Source organism: Mytilus californianus, unplaced genomic scaffold (genome assembly GCF_021869535.1).
Source record: "Mytilus californianus isolate M0D057914Y unplaced genomic scaffold, xbMytCali1.0.p SCAF_12, whole genome shotgun sequence".
NCBI classification, from domain to species: domain Eukaryota; kingdom Metazoa; phylum Mollusca; class Bivalvia; order Mytilida; family Mytilidae; genus Mytilus; species Mytilus californianus.
The window spans coordinates 16,301,122-16,320,395 of NW_026262604.1; the positions used below are offsets into that span (position 1 = coordinate 16,301,122).

At 39.8% G+C, this 19,274-nt stretch overlaps 1 protein-coding gene across 1 annotated transcript; it reads left to right on the plus strand.

Annotated features, from left to right (window-relative positions):
* Positions 1 to 818: 818 nt before the first annotated feature.
* Positions 819 to 18,461, plus strand: LOC127722307 (uncharacterized). Its single transcript, XM_052229197.1, has 3 exons — positions 819 to 1,138; positions 1,433 to 2,992; positions 18,392 to 18,461. Exons 1-3 carry the CDS (start codon positions 819 to 821, stop codon positions 18,459 to 18,461), a joined length of 1,950 nt encoding a protein of 649 aa, XP_052085157.1.
* Positions 18,462 to 19,274: the final 813 nt, after the last annotated feature.

The following is a 19,274-nucleotide window of genomic DNA, read 5'->3' on the forward strand; positions in this document are numbered from 1 at the left end:
TTTCTCGATGACCACGTATCCTCTCAGCACACAGACGGAAAATACCAGTGCAATTTATGTGGACAAAAAAACAAGTACAAGAAAGATATGAAAAGTCACCAACAGAAATGTAATGGAACGGTAATATATTCTTAGAATTTACCCGCGCTTCCTTATCCTTACATAAAATATGCTAAAGTTTTCTTTCTTTAAGTTGCGATTAATATTTCTGAGATAAGATTAAATTAGACGTTCTTTAAATAAAACAGATTAAGTTGTCAAAAAAGGATTAACTTTGAAACAAAACAAACTTCACGATGAGGATTAACCTGATAAAAACACACACAAGGGAAGCAATTCATGTAGATCGAAAATTAGAAGACATGCAGAGTTGTCTCCCATTTCCCTTTTTTTTTCTCTAATTTATTGTTAAATGGTCTTTCTTAGGTATCCCCAAAAGGTTCAACCTCAACGCAACCTGGTCCAAGTTCAGCATCAAATCCAAACGTTCCGAATACGCAGTCACCGAAACCAGAGTCCAGTTCAACCTCTCCGCAACAGGGATGCAGTTCATATCGATGTAGAAGATGTACAGCACGGTTTTCAGACCGACGCCAATTATACTTGCATGGTATGCAGGAGCATTACCAGACCGGTTCCGGAACGTTACAAGCCCGACCTTGGCAAAATGATCAAGCGCCATGGGAAGATGACGAGGATGACATTTTAAAAAGAGTGTACGAAAGCAACGCCCCTCTGATTTTAGAGAATCACCAGGAAAGTTCCGTGACCTCTACATATAACGTACCACTGACCAACGATTTTCGGTCCCTCAACTGATGGAACAGGCACAACAAATCTACGATAGACAAGGACACGCTTTTCGACTTAACCTGGAATTTGGTCTCATTTTAAGAAATACGGAGACGGGAGAATATCGATATTTTCGTGCGTATGCCAATGAATCTTTATTCCAGCGTCCCGTCTACATTTCAAAACGGGGAGATTTAAACCGATTGCGACTCAGACTGGAACGATTCAATGTTACCGATTTCCTCTTGAGGCAAAGACCGGATACCAAGTGGAAACCGTACCTGGTCACTAACGCTCGATTCGTCCTGTATCATTTGAACTATCCATTGGGATACATTGGCGATCAGTTACCGGAATACATCACCGTATCCAAATCGATCATCGCCCTAAACAAAAGTAGAAAAGGAACTGTCTACAAGGACCATCTATGCGCCTTCCGATGTTTGGCCGTGCACAGGGGACATCAACGAATTGATCTAGAAGCGCACACCAAACGCCTGTTTGAAGAATGGATTCAGTTTGCTCCGGACAAACATCTAGAAGTCGAAGTCGATGTCAAGAAATTCAAGGGGTTACCACTTCACCAAACGGTCTATTTCGAACATTGTTTCAAGACCAACGTCAATGTGTACCATCTTAGAGACGACGGTGTGGCTTTAACCGTCTACAAATCCAGATGTCAGTATGAAGACAATATGAACGTCAACCAATTCGACCATCATTTGTCTTACATTTCCAATTTAACGGCGTACACCCAAAAATATCAATGCGGGACCTGTAACCGGCATTTCAACCGGTTAAATAACATGAAACGACATCAATTAAAATGTACCGGAAAGACCGTCTACAATTTTAAAGGAGGATTCTATTCCAACCCGAAAACCATTTTCGATAAATTAGAAGAACAGGGCATCCACGTGCAAGAACGGCTCTTCAAATGGTTTGTCGTCTACGATTTCGAGGCCATGCTCGTATCTATCCAAGACTCGAATTCCGAGAAGTTGACGTGGACGCAACGACACGATCCCGTTTCCGTTTCTGTCTGTTCTAATGTAGATGGATTTTTCGAACCTCACTGTATCGTGGAAACTGATATGCAGGTGCTCTTACGTAAGATGGTGGACTACATGAACCAGATCGGCGACAAATCATACGAGCTTACACGACACTCATTTGAAGATGCCTTCGATCAACTGGAGAAAGACATTCAAAATCCGATGCGTGCCTTGTTAGAAGACGACGACGACGACGAGTTTAAACTTGACGCGTTCCTGGACGACGAAGAACTTTTTGAAGTGAACGAAAAAACGAAAAACGTTTTTAAAAAACTGAAAGAAGAACTCGACGCCTACTGTCGACAGACCATCGTCCTAGGATTCAACTCGGCTAAATACGACATGAATCTGGTCAAAACCCATCTTGCCAAAACTTTAGACATGCACCAACCGGGAAAAAACTTTACCGTGAAAAGGAACAATAGTTACGCCTGTTTGGCTAACGATAAATTCAAATTTCTGGACATCACGTCGTATTTAGCCCCGGGGGTCAGTTATGTAAAATTTCTGAAAGCATTTGATGTCATCGACAACAAAGGATTCTTTCCGTACGAGTGGTTCGACGGAGCTGAAAAGCTTGATCATCCTGCATTACCTCCACACGCAGCTTTCTACAGCTCTTTGAAAGAGTCCAACATCACCATGGAAGAATACAAATTCTGTCAGAACGTCTGGTTCGAGAACGACATGTCTACGTTTCGAGACTTTCTCGTGTGGTACAATAATTTAGACGTCGGACCGTTTGTCCAGGCCGTGCAAAATCTTCAAAAATGTTATTTCGACAGAGATATCGACATCTTTAAATCCTCCATATCCGTACCGGGACTCGCACGACGTATGCTCTTCGATACGGGTCGACAGGCCGGAGCCTCCTTTGCCCTATTCGACGAAGCCAATAGCGATCTATACCACACCGTCAAACAGAATTTAACCGGTGGACCGTCCATCATTTTCAATCGACACCACGAAGTCGGACAATCGTATATTCGAAACAATCCAGAGAAGCCCTGTCAGAAGATTCTCGGATTCGATGCCAACGCTCTCTATCTGTGGGCCATCGACCAGGACATGCCTACTGGAGCCTTTGTTCGTCGACGTTTGGAGGATGGATTCAAACCCAAGAAAAGAGACAGATATACGATGATGTATGACTGGTTGGACTACCTCAACCAAACGCATGGTCTCCACATCCAGCATAAGTTAAATACGGGCAAAGAGAAAAAGATCGGTCCCTACCCCGTGGATGGCTTCGATGTGCAAACTAACACCGTCTACCAATTCCACGGATGTTATTGGCACGGACACGATTGTTGGATGACAAAGTCGATCAAAGATCAGAAATGGCGAACAGGACGACAGGCCAAGTACGACAAGACTGCCAAAACGTCGTCTCTGATCCAAAAGCAGGGATACCAACTGGTAGAAAAATGGGAGTGTCGCTATCGAGTCGAGATTCGAGGAGACAAAAACTTGAAAAACTTCTTCGATTCACGGAAACCCCCGACGCCGCAACGTTCCGTCACCGAAAACGAAATTCTAGAGGGTGTTCTGAACGATCGACTCTTTGGGATGGTGGAATGCGACATCCGAGTTCCCGACGAATGGCCGTCGTATTTTCAACATCCGACCATGACACCGTTCAAATATTTCGAAGAGATGTCGCCTCTCTTCTGTACCACCGACGTCCCTTTCGACATCATCGGCGAACACATGCAAGAGCACGTCCGACGATTCGAATTATCGGAAAAACCTCGTCGACTTTTAATTGGTGGCATGCGAGCTCGTCAGATGTTGATCGCCACTCCGCTGTTGAAATGGTACTTGCAGCACGGTATGGTGGTCTCCAAGATCCATCAAGTGATCGAATTTACACCACAACGTTGTTTTCGGGACTTTGTAAAAACGGTTAGCGACAATCGTCGAATGGGAGATGCACATCCCGATAAAGCCATCATCGCCGATACGTCGAAAATGGAAGGCAACAGTGCGTACGGATCTACTATTATGGACCAAGAAAAATTCCAGTCCGTCAAGTACGTCCAGGGCGAGGGTAATGCCATGATCGAGGCCAACAAACCACAATTCAAGAAGTTGACTACTCTGCTAAAAGAAGAAGAGTATTTCGAAGTCGAAAAGGCCAAAGAGAAACTCGACATCAACCTCCCGATTCAGATTGGATACTTTATTTTACAGTACGCCAAATTGAGAATGCTCCAGTTCTACTACGACTTTTTGGACGTCTACGTCGACCGATCCGACTTTGCGTACTGTGAGATGGACACCGATTCCGCTTACATGGCCTTATCCAGACCCGATCTGTCTTCCGTTGTCAAACCAGAGATGCAAGAAGCGTACCATCGATCGCTCACCGAATGTTGTCGGGACGATGTCGAACCCGAATGGTGTCCTCGAACATGCTGTTCGATACACGCCAAGTATGACAAACGAACACCGGGATTGTTTAAAGTGGAGTACGAGGGTGACGTCATGATCGGACTTTGCTCGAAAACATACATCGTACAAAAGAGCAAATCCGTGTCCACTTCAAGCACAGCGATGGCATCCTTTCGTTTATTAAGACGTGCCAAGAAGATTCCGGTCAAGAAACTTCACAGACGTTCCCGCCAAGTCCGAGAAGTGAAATTCAGTTCGAAAGGAATTACCAAACGTCGTGTCAAAGCTCCGATGACCACCTTTCGTCACGTTCTAGGTACTCAACGAGCGGGATGCGGTACTCTCAAAGGATTCAGAGTCCTCAATAACGGCATCTCCACCTATCAGCAGACAAGGAATGGGTTCTCGTATTTCTATTGTAAAAGACGAGTCTTGAACGATGGAGTATCGACCGTTCCTCTCGATATAGAGCTATGTCCCGTACCAAAGGAAGAAATTAATGAAGAAGAAACATCTATGGACCTCGACGAACCACCCAGAGATGACACACCCATGGAAGTAGACCACGACGATCAGGACCGCTATTTGATTCATATATTGGAGACAAACTTTGAAGATTAATCATGTTCCAAGTGTTGGTCTTGAACTTTTGGAGTTCTTTAAAACCATATGTAAATAACATAGAAAGGCGATCTTTTTTATCCAAAGTTATAATTTTCAGACGTCAGTTTTGAATGGAATATATTTTTACGTGTCAAAATTAGAAGATGATTGAAATGTGATCTTATGTATTGTTTTTTTTTTATTCGTTTCCATGTATTTTCCATTGTAAAAATTGCACACCAAATTGTGTCGATGAATGAATTTAATGCTAGAAAAAACATACTCTCTATAAATTTGACCATGAAAAATTAAAATAATATGAAATTTCGAGTCGTCAAAACCTTATGTAAATAACCTTAGAAGATTTTTGTTTTACTCATAGTGTAAATTCTTATGCGTAATTTTTGAAGTGAATGCTATTTTGACTCGTTAAAAAGGATGTCTATGTGTATATAGATGTAAAATTATCCTTTGTAAACTGATTATTGTGTATGTTAATAAATGTATTTAATCTTCGATCTGTCTTATTTCATCTAGTGCATCAGATCAATAATTCTTAATGATGTTGAATCACTACGAGTAACGGGACGTGAATCAACAAAACCAAACCAATCGTATTCTACATTTTATTAATACAAGAAAATACAGATGCAACAAATAAATACAGTATACACAAGAATACATTATTATTATTATTTGCAAAAGAACAGTTTAAAGTCATAAAGAGATCCATGTTTTATCGTTCTTGGCAGGCATTCCAGGGGGTCCGAGCTTTGATTTCTTTGTTGATCCTAGATTAGATTTCTTTGACGATTCGGTTCCTTCGCCCGTCTGACGTTTACATAATTTCTGATATCTGTCGTATGGGATCAGTATCATCTTGTCCATGTTTTTGCGACGTTCAAAAGATGTACGACGGCAGTCGACCCACGTTGAAGCGAACTCAGACGATCTCGTTGAGTCGACGATTTTCTCCCGAGGGTGGTTAGAATTTTCTTGTATCCCCTGAGTTTGATTTTGTCATCCGACGATAAAACAATCGTTCCCTTAATGACGTTGTGAGCGATTTCACTCAAGGCTTTCAACTGTAACTTGTTGATCGTTTTTAATAAAGACTTCCTCTGGTCTTTCTTGGCGGTGCGCAACAATTCTAGAAAATGCACTTGGTCCTCCAACAAACGACTCATGATTCGGTCTCGGGATTGTTTTCGATCCTCTTATGGCTTTCGGGGAACGTAGACGATCGTGTCTTCTCCTGTAAACACGTGAGTTCTCAATCTATAAGTGTCGTCCGAATTTGTTGAAAGGTCGACTACCAGATATCCGTACGGCTCGGAGGTGGCGTCGGTATAAGACTCAGTTAATACGTTCGATCTTCCGGGGAAGAGTTGTCGACCCAAGGTGGATATTTGAGACACATCCCGCACATTCTTCATCAGCACCAAGTATGTGGTGTTTAGGGCAATGGTTCTCGATCTAGCTCCTTGTACGTATAAGTTTTGAGACAAAAAATAGACGGACAGTCGTCTGTGGTGTGAACCCTGTGTGAATAATAGTTCCATGTCTACATCGCGTACCACGCGATGCATCAAGTCGTCCAACACGATCAATCGGTGTCGTCTATCGGCCGTAAATTCCTCAATCGTTTCCGTAGATGGTAAACCCTTGTGAAACGAAAGGCGAGGGATTGTCTCTTCCATTTTGTCAAATAGAGGTTGATGTATACCATAGCAGTAGAGCACTTGCACCGGTGGGTCTTCGACATACATGTCTTCCAGGTGTTGCAACAGCTTGTATACGAAACGCGTCTTTCCACAATTCGTTTGTCCGGTGATGCACATACTGGAACACGGTAAAAAGGGGTACGCCATGATGGTACGTCTGCGGACTGCTCCGAGGTCTCTCTTATGTTTTCTTCAGTGTAGGACTGGGTAGAGCGTAACCGATGGCACTGCTCAATAGACTGATCCACAATTCGTTCTTGCCGTTCTGCACTGTCAGATTAACGATTGAGGTGACGATAATGATGTATACTACCAACATTTGACAGAAATACACGATTTCTGATTTCGGTAGATTCCTTCCCATCAACTGCCAACGTTCGCTGTTCGTGCTGTTTTCTCGCTCCATCTCTGCTTAGTTTCTTTTCGTCGTACTCCTCTTATAACTTTTCGATCGTTGCCGTTCAAGTCGTACACACTAAAGTCTTTCATGATGCCTCTGAACGAACGAGGTCGATAACGTTCTCGCACGAAGTAAACGCAATAGGCTCCGCAAGTGTCGCTATCGTTCGGTTGAATTCCGGTCGATGTGTAAAGATATCGAGGTCCGTTATTCACAAGTACGTCTTCGAAACGAGGTTTGTAGGTCTGTGGACGATTTCCCAACGAATCGAAAAATTCTGCAGGTCCCCGTGTCGTGAAGTGAAATACGGTCCAATGTCTTCCCGGTCGGGAACACGGATCAGTATTAACTATGAACGTTCTTGGTCTCTTTCCGATCGACACGGGTAACTCGTTGGCGCAAATCACTTGTACGGGATAGTCTTGTAACAGTTCTTCCAGTTCCGAGTTGTTCATTGTAGTAAAACGCTGCGGGATTGATCCACGTGTAAGATCGTGGGAAACTTGGCATACATGAGCACAGTGATGCTCTCCGGTAGGGCGCTACCAAAACGAAGTTCTAATCTACAATCTCCTCTACGCTTTGTATTAAAATCCCTGTTGTCGTCTATGTTGAGAACGAAGAGCGTATAACCACCAGAGTATTCGAAATACGAGATGTCCACGTCGCTTCTGAAAGCCGTCAGTCCCCTGTAGGCTTCCACGTAGTTCTTGCCACTAAAGTTGGGTTGTAATGGTTTAGCTGGAAACGTCTGTCCGTCGATGTACAACGCCAGAAAATCACAGTCGTACGCCTGGAAATTGAACGGTGACCTCTTATAACTTCCGTTGAAGGCTTCGCTGCTGACGAGAGCCACAACCAACTGAGATGGAACTTCACCTTGGAACATATTGTTTTCGCTGTGACTGTATTCGCCCTTCGATATTGAAGAGGTCTTGAAGCTGGTGCTGACGAAAGGATACAAGGCTGTCGCATTCCCGAGTAACTTGTCGTGAGCTAATAGAACGCCACTGTTGGGTTTCTGCATACATAATTTGAAGCTGGACTCTAGTATCTGTACGCTGTAGTTCGCTCCATCGTCACCCGACATCAGACGAAAAGCATTTTTACTGGGCCAGAATTTCAACGCCAGACTGACTCCGTTGATGATCAAACGTTTCTGCTGGAAGATATCCAAGTGAATTGGACCTTCCATTTCCAAGGAGCGACCCTCGTCTGTATATCTGGAACGAAAGTATAGGCCTTGATTTCCTCCCGATTGTACGTTGGCGTCGTCGTGATGACCTGCCGTGTCCTTATAAAAAAATTGCGAGGTACGCTGAACGTAATCGTTCGAACCGGTGTTCAGTAGGGTATCCATGTAAGCCTTGTACGGGTAAATACTCCCCAGTTTACCGATGGATGTTTGTTGAAGATAACAGTCTACTTGCGAAAAGATGGAATGTAAACCTAGATTGACCAAAGCCACTTTGTTATCTTTGGCAATGGGGTTGCCTGCGGCGTCGAACAATCGAAGTTTGATTCTGAGAACGCTACGTCTCAAGTCCATGTATCGGACAGGCTGTGGCGAAATCAAAAACTCCAGGGGAGATTCTCCGGATACTTGGTTTGTTGGTCGATATTCGATCCATTCCCTGGCCTGTATACCGGTGTTGGTTGGTGGCGTCGTAAACAGAGACAGTTCATCGTCGTGATATTCTTCCAAGAGATTCATAGTTGATCAATTTGATTGAACGATCTTTTTCGTTTTCTCTCTCTTATAACTTTTTGTCTCTTCAGATCCGATTTAGCCATTTCGAGACCCTGTGCGACGGGAGTGACCAGTTCGACTTTGGGTATCTCCGATCTCCATCGGGCACCGCTTCCGACGATGATTCGTCCTTTGTGGTCGGGTAGAACTCTTCCATCCTTTACGTCTGCAAAGTGTTGCTCCCATTTCTTGTAGTCGGGTACGTAGGTCACCCATCGTCTGTTCGTTTGGTCGTAAACTTCTATCGATCCCATTCTCGTTTTCGGAAGTGAAGTGTGCAGTACAGGTGATCGATTTTAAATCGACAGGGTTGAAGTCGATCACCTCTTATAAATATTCGCACCCGGTCCAGTTCGTTTCGATGAATTGACATGTAGTGAGGAGTACCGAATTCTATGTCTATGACATCTTCATCGGTCGGAAGAATTGTACGCAAGATCGGAAGGAACGTATCTCGCAGGTACGATTCATCGATCAGGTCGGTACATACGTAGAGGCGATCGGATCTTTGTTCGATCTGTGGTTTCAGGGTTAATTCCACCAAAGCACACTCCCATCGACCGTTCAATCGATACGTCCTGGGTAAAACGACCACAAAGTCTCCAGCGTGATTGTTCACTTGAGTCGCCAGCGAATCACCGCAGTACAGGTACAAGTAAAAATCGTCCATGTGAAACGATCATCGCTATTTCCTAGACTCTCTTATGAATGTCGATCCGTAAACACTGTTCGCAAAGAGACTTCGTCTCCCATTGATTTTGTAAACATCAAAATATAGGTTATGATTTTCCCGTAATCATCAAGGTTTTCTCTTATCACTGTTCGCCAGAACGAATCGATAACACGACAGCTCGATTAAGATAATGAGGTCTCAATAAACGAGGAATGACGTCCTGGTAAGCCAGCAATGCGTTTCGTTTTCTCCGTAACGATAATCTGGGTTCGATAATCTGTCGTAAGACTAGCGATCGTTCTCTGAAATGGACATCGTCTCTGGAAAGGATTCGAATGTGTCCGTTCACTATGTAACCTGCAACTTCTCTCAAGGCTTCCATCTGATCTCTCGTTGTGTACCGGAGGAGTAATTGTCTCGTCGTCTTGTCAGCTTGTCCCAATTCTCTGAGAAAGTGAATGCGTCCGTATACGTTCGATTGCTCCATTTTTACGACGACTTCACATCTCGCTTCTCTTATAGTCTTCCAGTGCTGTGGAGGGAATCCAACTGTTGAATTTCTTGGGCCATCCCATCCATTTCACCAGCACTTCGTTTCGTCTTCTTTGTATCACTTTTTCGATGCGGTATACCGTATCCTCCGTCACCGTTATTTTACTCAATTCGGATTGATGGAAGGATCCCCCAACGTCTTCCCCGGTCGTGTCCTTTAAAGAGTAGTACGGGATGTTCTCTTTCATTCCTCGGTCGACTACGACGAAGTATTCCATGGTCCAGCGCTCGTCGTACTCTCTGTCGAAAGGTAGTCTCAGATGAGAAATACGAACGGTGTCTCCCTTCTTAAAGACGAAACGAGGGGTCGTAGCCTTAACTCGGGTCGATTGTCCATACTGAAGTTTCCACAAACGTGCCTCGTCCTTTTTGGTTACTGCTCTCGGTGCCATTTTAATGGAACGATGATAGCTCCCGTTATAACTCTGTGTTACGGAGTCTAAGACGTCGATCCAGCGATGCGTCTGGTGACGAGACATGTAGCGACTGAGTTTCGATTTTATTGTCTTGATGGCTCTTTCCGCATACGAACTCTTTTGTTCGTTTTGGGTGAAAAATTGGTCGACTTTTTCCGTTTGGAGTAGTCGATGTACATCTTTGTTCCGAAACTCTGTGCCTCTATCAGATCTCAGTTTTGAGGGTTTCTTGCCGGTGTCAAAGATCGATTTCAGAGCGGTGACCATTTCTTTACCTTGAGTCGATTTTAGCGCATGGGTGCGAACGACACGACAGTAAAAAGTATCCGTATCCATCGTTGACCTTTACATAAGATTTCATTACGGCCGTGTCTACATCCCACTGATAGTCGATAAATGGAGCTATCACTTTTCGACGGCGAAATTTTCGGTTGATCTGTCTGTGTAGACCGAAAGTCTCTTGCGTTTCCACCCCCCAAGGGTGACTGGGGAATAGAAGTATGGTCACCATTGGTCTTCCTCCGACCGGCAGTTAAACCCGTGCTAAAGTGGGGCGTCCGTTTGGCTGTGCGGGATGTACAAATTTGCAGCCACGTCCGGTCAGAATGGGGACGTTAAATCCGATGCCTCGTGTAAAGAGAGTGCCACGCTCTTTGCACGTTAAGAACCCTTGCAACAACTCTTTGAGGGGTCCGTAGGTGACCTGTTGCAAGGCTAAATTTCTGTCCCTATCCAATGTGCCCTCATTTCCCGTGGCAGTCTAAATTTCTCCGACCTTAATCCCTTAATCTATTACAGAACCTACCTTTTGTATTTATTGTGAACTTGTTCTCGTCCTGAATATGCATGAAATATTTGCCACTGGACGTTAAGCAACCAACAATCAATCAATCAATCTTGCGTTTCCAACCATTTTCTAATCTTGGATTTTCCCAAAACGTACTTTCCTTCTTTGCGTACTGCTTTATACAATTTATCCACGCCGCTGAACGAACCCGGATGTCCTGGGTCGTAATATATCTTTTCGAGGTATTCTTGATAGGTCATTGTCTGGTTATCATTCCAGAAAAGCTGCGATCAAGATGGATTTCCACTGTGGTTTTCTCAGGTATTTATCTGTGATATATGAGGCTATTTGATCTCGACTTTGTGTGGTTTTGCTCAAGGCTACGTATACGTCGCACGGTTTCTCTGCAAACAGTAAGAGAATGTACGTCTTGTCCATTTTGTATTGAATGTAAACGTATCGCTTCTTATAGAAACAGTTCCAGTTCTAAAAGAACGACATAGATATCGTCTTCGTCGCTCGTTCGTTTAATACCCGTGATTATCACTTTACCCGACAAGTGACAGGTGAAATGCATTCCATGACGTCGAAACATGACTGCTGGAAACAATTCAGGTTCATAGCTATAACAACTCGGAAGATGTGCGGGATCGATTCGACCAGCCCCCAAGGGTGACTGGGGAATAGAAGTATGGTCACCATTGGTCTTCCTCCGACCGGCAGTAAAACCCGTGCTAAAGTGGGGCGTCCGTTTGGCTGTGCGGGATGTACAAATTTGCAGCCACGTCCGGTCAGAACGGGGACGTTAAATCCGATGCCTCGTGTAAAGAGAGTGCCACGCTCTTTGCACGTTAAGAACCCTTGCAACAACTCTTTGAGGGGTCCGTAGGTGACCTGTTGCAAGGCTAAATTTCTGTCCCTATCCAATATACCCTCATTTCCCGTGGCAGTCTAAATTTCTCCGACCTTAATCCCTTAATCTATTACAGAACCTACCTATTGTATTTATTGTAAACTTGTTCTCGTCCTGAATATGCATGAAATATTTGCCACTGGACGTTAAGCAACTAACAATCAATCAATCAATCGATTCGACCACTCAACTGGTGCACGGCTGAAGCAGTAACTATCCTGACGTTTGAGAGTTTCACCTCGTATCCGATCGACTGTAGACATCTGGCATACCGACGCAATCGTCTACGAGCTTCTTGGAAGGACCGACACTTTCCGTTACAGTTTATTTTTCCGTTGGAAAACAATAAACAATTTCCACCTATTCTCCTATGTTGCCAGATCATGGCAGAGAAGAAACGGGGATCGTATCGAACATTGACGAGTTTATGTGTCAGAGCGCGGAGATCGAAGGTACATTTCAAATCACCTAGAACGACTACGTTGGTTAGTTGCATTCTAAACTATCAGCTAGATCTTTGCAATCGGATCTACGAAGAGCTTCAACGAAAGTGGAAAACGCTTTGGGTCCCCTTCTCATCAGTGTCATTAACAGTTGTCGAGATTTGTTCTTTTCTGTGTTTTGATACAGGATGTCTTCCGTCAGTTCGTCGTCAAAAATACGTGATTGCATTAGATAATCCACTACAGTTTCGACGGGAGTTTCGGCTACTAATCGGACGAAATTCTTGGTCAGCTTCTTTTTATCGCGTGCGTCCATGTAGAAAATTTGTTTTGAAGTGAAGTCTTTGTGTCATTCCTAATTATATATGTGATTGATTAATATGTGTGTACAGGTGTGGTACTGTTTTTCTCATTGGACGAAATATCATGCAAACCTACATTCATGATTGGTTGGAGGGGTTTTCTAATTCCCTTTTGGCAGCCACCCTGAAACATTAGAACCTTACGTTTTTACGGTATCCAGAAACGGAGTTTGGGTCTATTTTAAAGTTCGGGGAATTCCCTTTTGGCCGCCATCTTGAAACCTTAGAACCTTACGTTTTTACGGTATCCTAAAAAAGCTCAATCTCTACTACTTGGATGTAACAACATGATTACAACTATCTGACAACTAAATGTCATTAAATGCATGCAATTGAAGTTGTCATTAAATTGAGAATGGCTTTATTTTGGAACAACCTTTTATCCAGTAGTATCTAACTATCTAGTATTTTGTATAGACTTATGTTTAAACTTCACGAAATGGATTGCTTATGTTAAATCTATTTTTGACGAAACAGGGCTTAGTTTTATATGGAATGATCAAATGCATATGGATAACATTGTTCTCAAGTCTATTCTAAAACAGAATTTGACTGATCAATTTATTCAAAACTGGTTTTCGCAAATTAATAGCTCATCTAGGGGGGATTTCATGGACTTTTTAAACATGAATTTAAACTTGAACCGTATCTACTTAGATTGGCTGTATCCGATAGAATATATATGTGTAAATTGAGATGTTCAAATTTAAAATTCCAATAGAGACAGGAAGATGGGCAAAGATCCCTAAACACAATAGAATATGTCATTTATGTAAAAATAACATTGGTAATGAATATCATTATATGTTTACTTGTACATATCCACAAATCGTGGATCTGCGCAAAAAAATTATTCCACCTTATTACAATACAAATCCATCAGAGATCAAGATGATTGGAATGCTGTCAAACTGCAATGTAAAGTTATATCGTAATATTTGCAGATATATCAAAACATTACCAAGTATTTATAACTATTCACTTATTAATACCTATGTGAATACTCACAAATTCATGACATTATGTTAAATCCAAATGACAGATATACTTTAAACTGACTGTATTGTATACAAATGAAAGTGCCACGAGAATCACGTGATTGTTAAATGTGTGTTAGCTCCTTTTGTCGTACATGTAATGTTTTTCATAATTGTATTATAACTACTGTATAGATATTTTGTTTATTTATGTATGTATGTATGTATGTATATTGACCTCTTGTACACTGTTGTGTCTGAGGATAATAAAACTTTGAATCTTGTTATAAATGACATATTTTTTATTAATCTATTTTCCCTATTGTCAAGCCAAAACTTATCTTAAAAGATATAAATCACTTGTGTCTTAACACTTCCCAAATCTTTAATTGTATATTGCCATTTAACCCTCAGGAGATTATTAATGAATTACGTTACATCTATCTAAATTAAAAAGGTAAATAGTAGTTATTTATCAAGTAAATCCATAAAGCTAGTGTTTACAAATTTTAACATTAAAATATTTAAGTAGTTATATTTTTCATTAACCAAAATACCCCCAAGGGTGACTGGGGAATAGAAGAATGGTCACCATTGGTCTTCCTCCGACCGGCAGTAAAACCCTTGCTAAAGTGGGGCGTCCGTTTGGCTGTGCGGGATGTACAAATTTGCAGCCACGTCCGGTCAGAATGGGGACGTTAAATCCGATGCCTCGTGTAAAGAGAGTGCCACGCTCTTTGCACGTTAAGAACCCTTGCAACAACTCTTTGAGGGGTCCGTAGGTGACCTGTTGCAAGGCTAAATTTCTGTCCCTATCCAACATTCCCTCATTTCCCGTGGCAGTCTAAATTTCTCCGACCTTAATCCCGGACACTCCTATTACAGATTCTACCTATTGTATTTATTGTTAATTTGTTCTCGTCCTGAATATGCATGAAATATTTGCCACTGGACATTAAGCAACCAACAATCAATCAATCAATCATTAACCAAAATAATAAGTTTACAAACATGGTGAATAAAACAAAGATGTCAATATATTTTTATTAAGAGTTTAAACATATGTGGGATACTTGGTCCATTAGAGTTTCCTATCCAACACATTAGCTTCATTTATAAGGGAGATAGTTTTCCTTCTAAATTAAAAAAAATTAAATTTCCAATTTTAAGTCATGAAATTTTTGTTTCACTTTAGTTTTTAAATTAATAGTATTTAGGATTGTATTGGTTTTTATATTATTAGTATTTAGGATTGTATTTGATTTAATAAAACCTAATTTTTTCGGTGCCTTTGTGTTATTTCTCATTACATTGTGTAATAGCTCTGTTTTAGTATGAGTATCTCTCATGTCATTTACAGTATTTGATATTATTTTATTCACTAATAAATGAGGACTAATAAGTGGGATGTACAACCTTTTGTTTGGTAAATTTCACTGTAAGGACATTAATGTGCTGAGCAAAAACTTGCATATGCGAAATTGTGGCAGTACCGAAGATAGTTTTAGATAATTCCCCCAAATGAAGCTTAAAATTGTTTTTTTTGTGTATTTCTTAGCTTTGCATTTAGTTGTAGTTGATGGATTGATGGATTAATATTGCTCTTCTTGATGGTTACCGTTTCGTTAAGTTTTTAGATTGTTAGAAGTTGTAATATTTTCAATTCAATTGCGAGTTCATTGAAATTTTCACAAAACTCTTTACCTGTACAAGGACTTATTAATTTAATCTCTTATTTGGAAAGGATATATCCAAACAGCATTGCTAAAATGCAGATTGGCTTCCTTTTCAAAGAGTTTGCCGCAATTTAACCTCATGGTTGAATTTTCCCTCGGCCCAGTTATTGAAAACAGCTGTTACCATGAGTATAATTTGCAACATTTTCGCATTGGGCTTTAGTCTTTGAAACTAGAAGTTAAAAAAAGACAATTGAATATAGAAAAATAGTAATAATATTTATTGATAACTACAAAATTAGATTAAACCAACTGACCGTTATCTTCTTCTCGAAATGCTTAATGTTGCGAACTATGTTGACCCCGGAAGAATGCCATAGTTATATGGGATGAATCATCCAACGCATACTTCTATAAATAGCATGCAGAACAAAATGTTTTTGACGTTCTATTTATTCCAAATGGTAATAATTTTCCACGTTTTGGAATAATTTTCTGGAAGTTATTGAGAATTAAACAATTTAACATAAGAGAACCCCTACATTCACACACTTTAAATTCTTAATGACGCTAAAATCTTATTTTTCTTCGTTTCAAAATAATAATAATGTATACAATTTTAATATACCAAATTACAAATTACTTTTTATGGTTATTCTTATCTTGTTGCGTTGATTAGCACTATGAATCACCTCTACCAGTAATCTTACTATATCAGTACGTTCTTTCAGACAAAAAACTTCAGTGTGAAAAGTTAATGAGTATTCCGATACGAATTAAAATTAGACCGGATACACAATCGAGTGATACAATAGGAACAGACTTCCAAAAGGATATCAGATCAGGTACATGATCGTTGTTTATTATAACCGGGAAACATATAAGTATTTTTGTAATTCTAGAATACAAATAAGTAATATATATTAAGGGCAATAATATATAAAATAACACAAGAGAAAACTCAAAAGAGAGGGAAAAAACACACGACGGATCTTGTGAATCAAGAAAGGTTACAGAGATATATTGTGTGATCAGCATTTAAAAATTACATTCTTTTTCATCTCATGTTTTTGTTCAAAATTTGGAATTAATGAAATGCTGCATCACAGTTTTTTTTTTATCAAGATGGACATAACATATAACATTATAATCGTTTGAACTTCAATAGCCAATGTTGATAAACTTATTTTGTGACTCTATTGCGAATAAATTTATCAACACTTCTATCCTTACCCATGGGTTTTTCCCATCTACTGATTGGTTGCTTAACGTCCAGTGGCAAACAGTTCATGAATATTCAGAAAAAAACCATAACCATTTAAAGTAGGTCCTGTAATCGAGGAAGTTCGGGATGAGGGTATAGTAAATTTGGACTGCCTCTGGATAATCAGGGTTTATAGTATAGTGATAGACATTTGCCAAATGTGGGTTTATTGTGTATGAAAAGTAATTTTACACAATTTCGTAGATCGTGTAGAGAGACTGCTACGCTCATTGCACGTTAAGAACCCTTACATCATAGATGTATAAACCCATAGATGAAGCTCAACACTGACTTCAAAGGTTCTATGTGCGTTGTAATGGCTTTCACACTTATCTGATAATGACATGGACCAGTTGGTCATTGAGATGCCGATTGACAATCTAGACAATAGAAAACTGAAAATCAAAAGCTACTTAGCAGTTAAACATGCTAAAAGTCGGAAAGAAATAAAATCAAAATATATATTTTAGAATGACTTAATTGGTTATGAAAAAATAATGTTCTTGTAGGTAATACAATATTACAAATTATTCTTGAAAAGAAATTAATAAATGCGATATCTTTTTTTTTAGCCAGAACTAATGTTTTCGTCATATTTACATTTTTAGATTTTATATCTTTTATCACAATTAAACTTTATTTAAACAATGTATGTTAACTATTATAAACAATTAAGTCTATTGAAAATACAATTAATAGAAAAAGTTGAATATATGCTCCATAATATTTATTTACCATGCTTTACATGGAATGTTTTGGTAGTACACATAAACTCTTTACTAAACTAATTTAATAAACATCATGAATGAAATTATTATAATTTAGCCATAGATGTATAAAATACATCTATGATTTAGTAACTAACTTATTCGTAAAAATATAAAAATGATTTAAAAAGAAAATTTCTCTTCTAAAAATGTAGAAAAACTGATGAAATAAAGAAAATAATGTACTTTCTTATTAATTTTTTTCCGAATTCGACGCAGTCCGACTACTTAATGAAGCATATCAAAAAGAAGGTGTATTTTAGAAGTTCAACAACGTGCTATTCCTATTTTCAGGAACTAACAGGAACATAGTTTTTATAAAATATAAAGATACAAGCCTTAAAAAAAAACATTTTTTAATTTAGTTCAATATTTCCTTGTAAAATGCGCAATTTCTGACCGATTTCATCCATTTGTGCACCATTTTATTTGTCTGTCCAGTGCGCTAAAAATAGACATACTCTCACAACAGAAGGGACATAACTCGAGAAGACAATTAAGAAAATCTATTCTGCTGTACTGGTCAATACAGATCAACAGATAAGAGATGTAGCTAGAGTTACTTTATTGAGGACAACACACATGAAACATCAAAGACAGTCAATTTGGTCATGGTTCTTTTTATCTAACAATAGAGAACAGTAGGGAACTTTTGACGAGCTTTATCTATGGGTTTATACATCTATGCTTACATCAACTATTTGAGGGGACCATGGGTACCCTTTTGCTAGTCAAATTTCTGTTCCTATCCAATTTACCCTCAATGTTCCCTGACCTTATCCTAGACGACCTCTCTAAATGGACCTCTTTTGTATGTATTGATATTGTTTTTGTCATGAACAGGTATGAAGTATTTGCCACTGGACGTCAAGGAACCAACAATATAGCACCAATCGAACATGGAAAAGTATAAGAGTTGCACTCTTCTTGAAATTATGTCAGTACTTACTTGTACTTGATCTGCGTGGGTTGCAACAGATAATTATTTTAGATATATATCCTCCATTTTCCGATAAAGTCTTACAAAATGGAAGTACTGAATTTACACAAACGAACAAGATAGACTACCATTTTTTCGACAAAGTCTTACAATATGTAAGTACTGAATTCACCAAACGGACAAGATAGACTTCCATTTTCCGAAAAAGTATAGGCAAGTACTGAATTTACCCAATTGACAAGATATGCTAAAATGAACACACATACATCTTAACATGTTTGAAAGTATAAGATTGCCATCAAATTATAACTGAACAATAGACATTTATAAAAAAATTTAAACAATTGATTCCCACAACCACTATTAAATATATCTTGTCAATTGTAATCAACCTTTGTTGATTTAAACATAATAACTCTTCAATCATTTCAGTAGTTAGCTTTATTGTTTCCTTATCAGAAACAAATATCCTGCTGTTCCTGCATGCATAGCCTCATAGAATACTGATTTATTTGCACAAATATTATTGTATGTAAATGGTAACATTCATGCTGTATTTCTTTGATTTTGACAGCCAGGAAGTCCTTGTAGTCAGATATTACTCCATGAATACCTTAACTGCCATTGAAGATCAGAACAAATGTACCTCTACTTGTAATAAAAAGCTGGTGAGTCAAGTGATAATTTTCGGGCCACTAAAGTCCAACAAATCTATGGGGACAATAAACATTTCGTAAGTGTCTTTACTGTATTCAGAACGGACACGTTGGATCAGCTGTAAAACAA

Coding starts and splice junctions, on each gene's coding strand:
- LOC127722307 (XM_052229197.1), top strand. CDS start 819: ATGGAACAGGCACAACAAATCTACGATAGACAAGGACACGCTTTTCGA. Junction 1,139..1,432: donor TTGGGATACATTGGCGATCA/GTTACCGGAATA, acceptor GTACCATCTTAG/AGACGACGGTGTGGCTTTAA. Junction 2,993..18,391: donor AGAGACAGATATACGATGAT/GTATGACTGGTT, acceptor TGTCATGAACAG/GTATGAAGTATTTGCCACTG.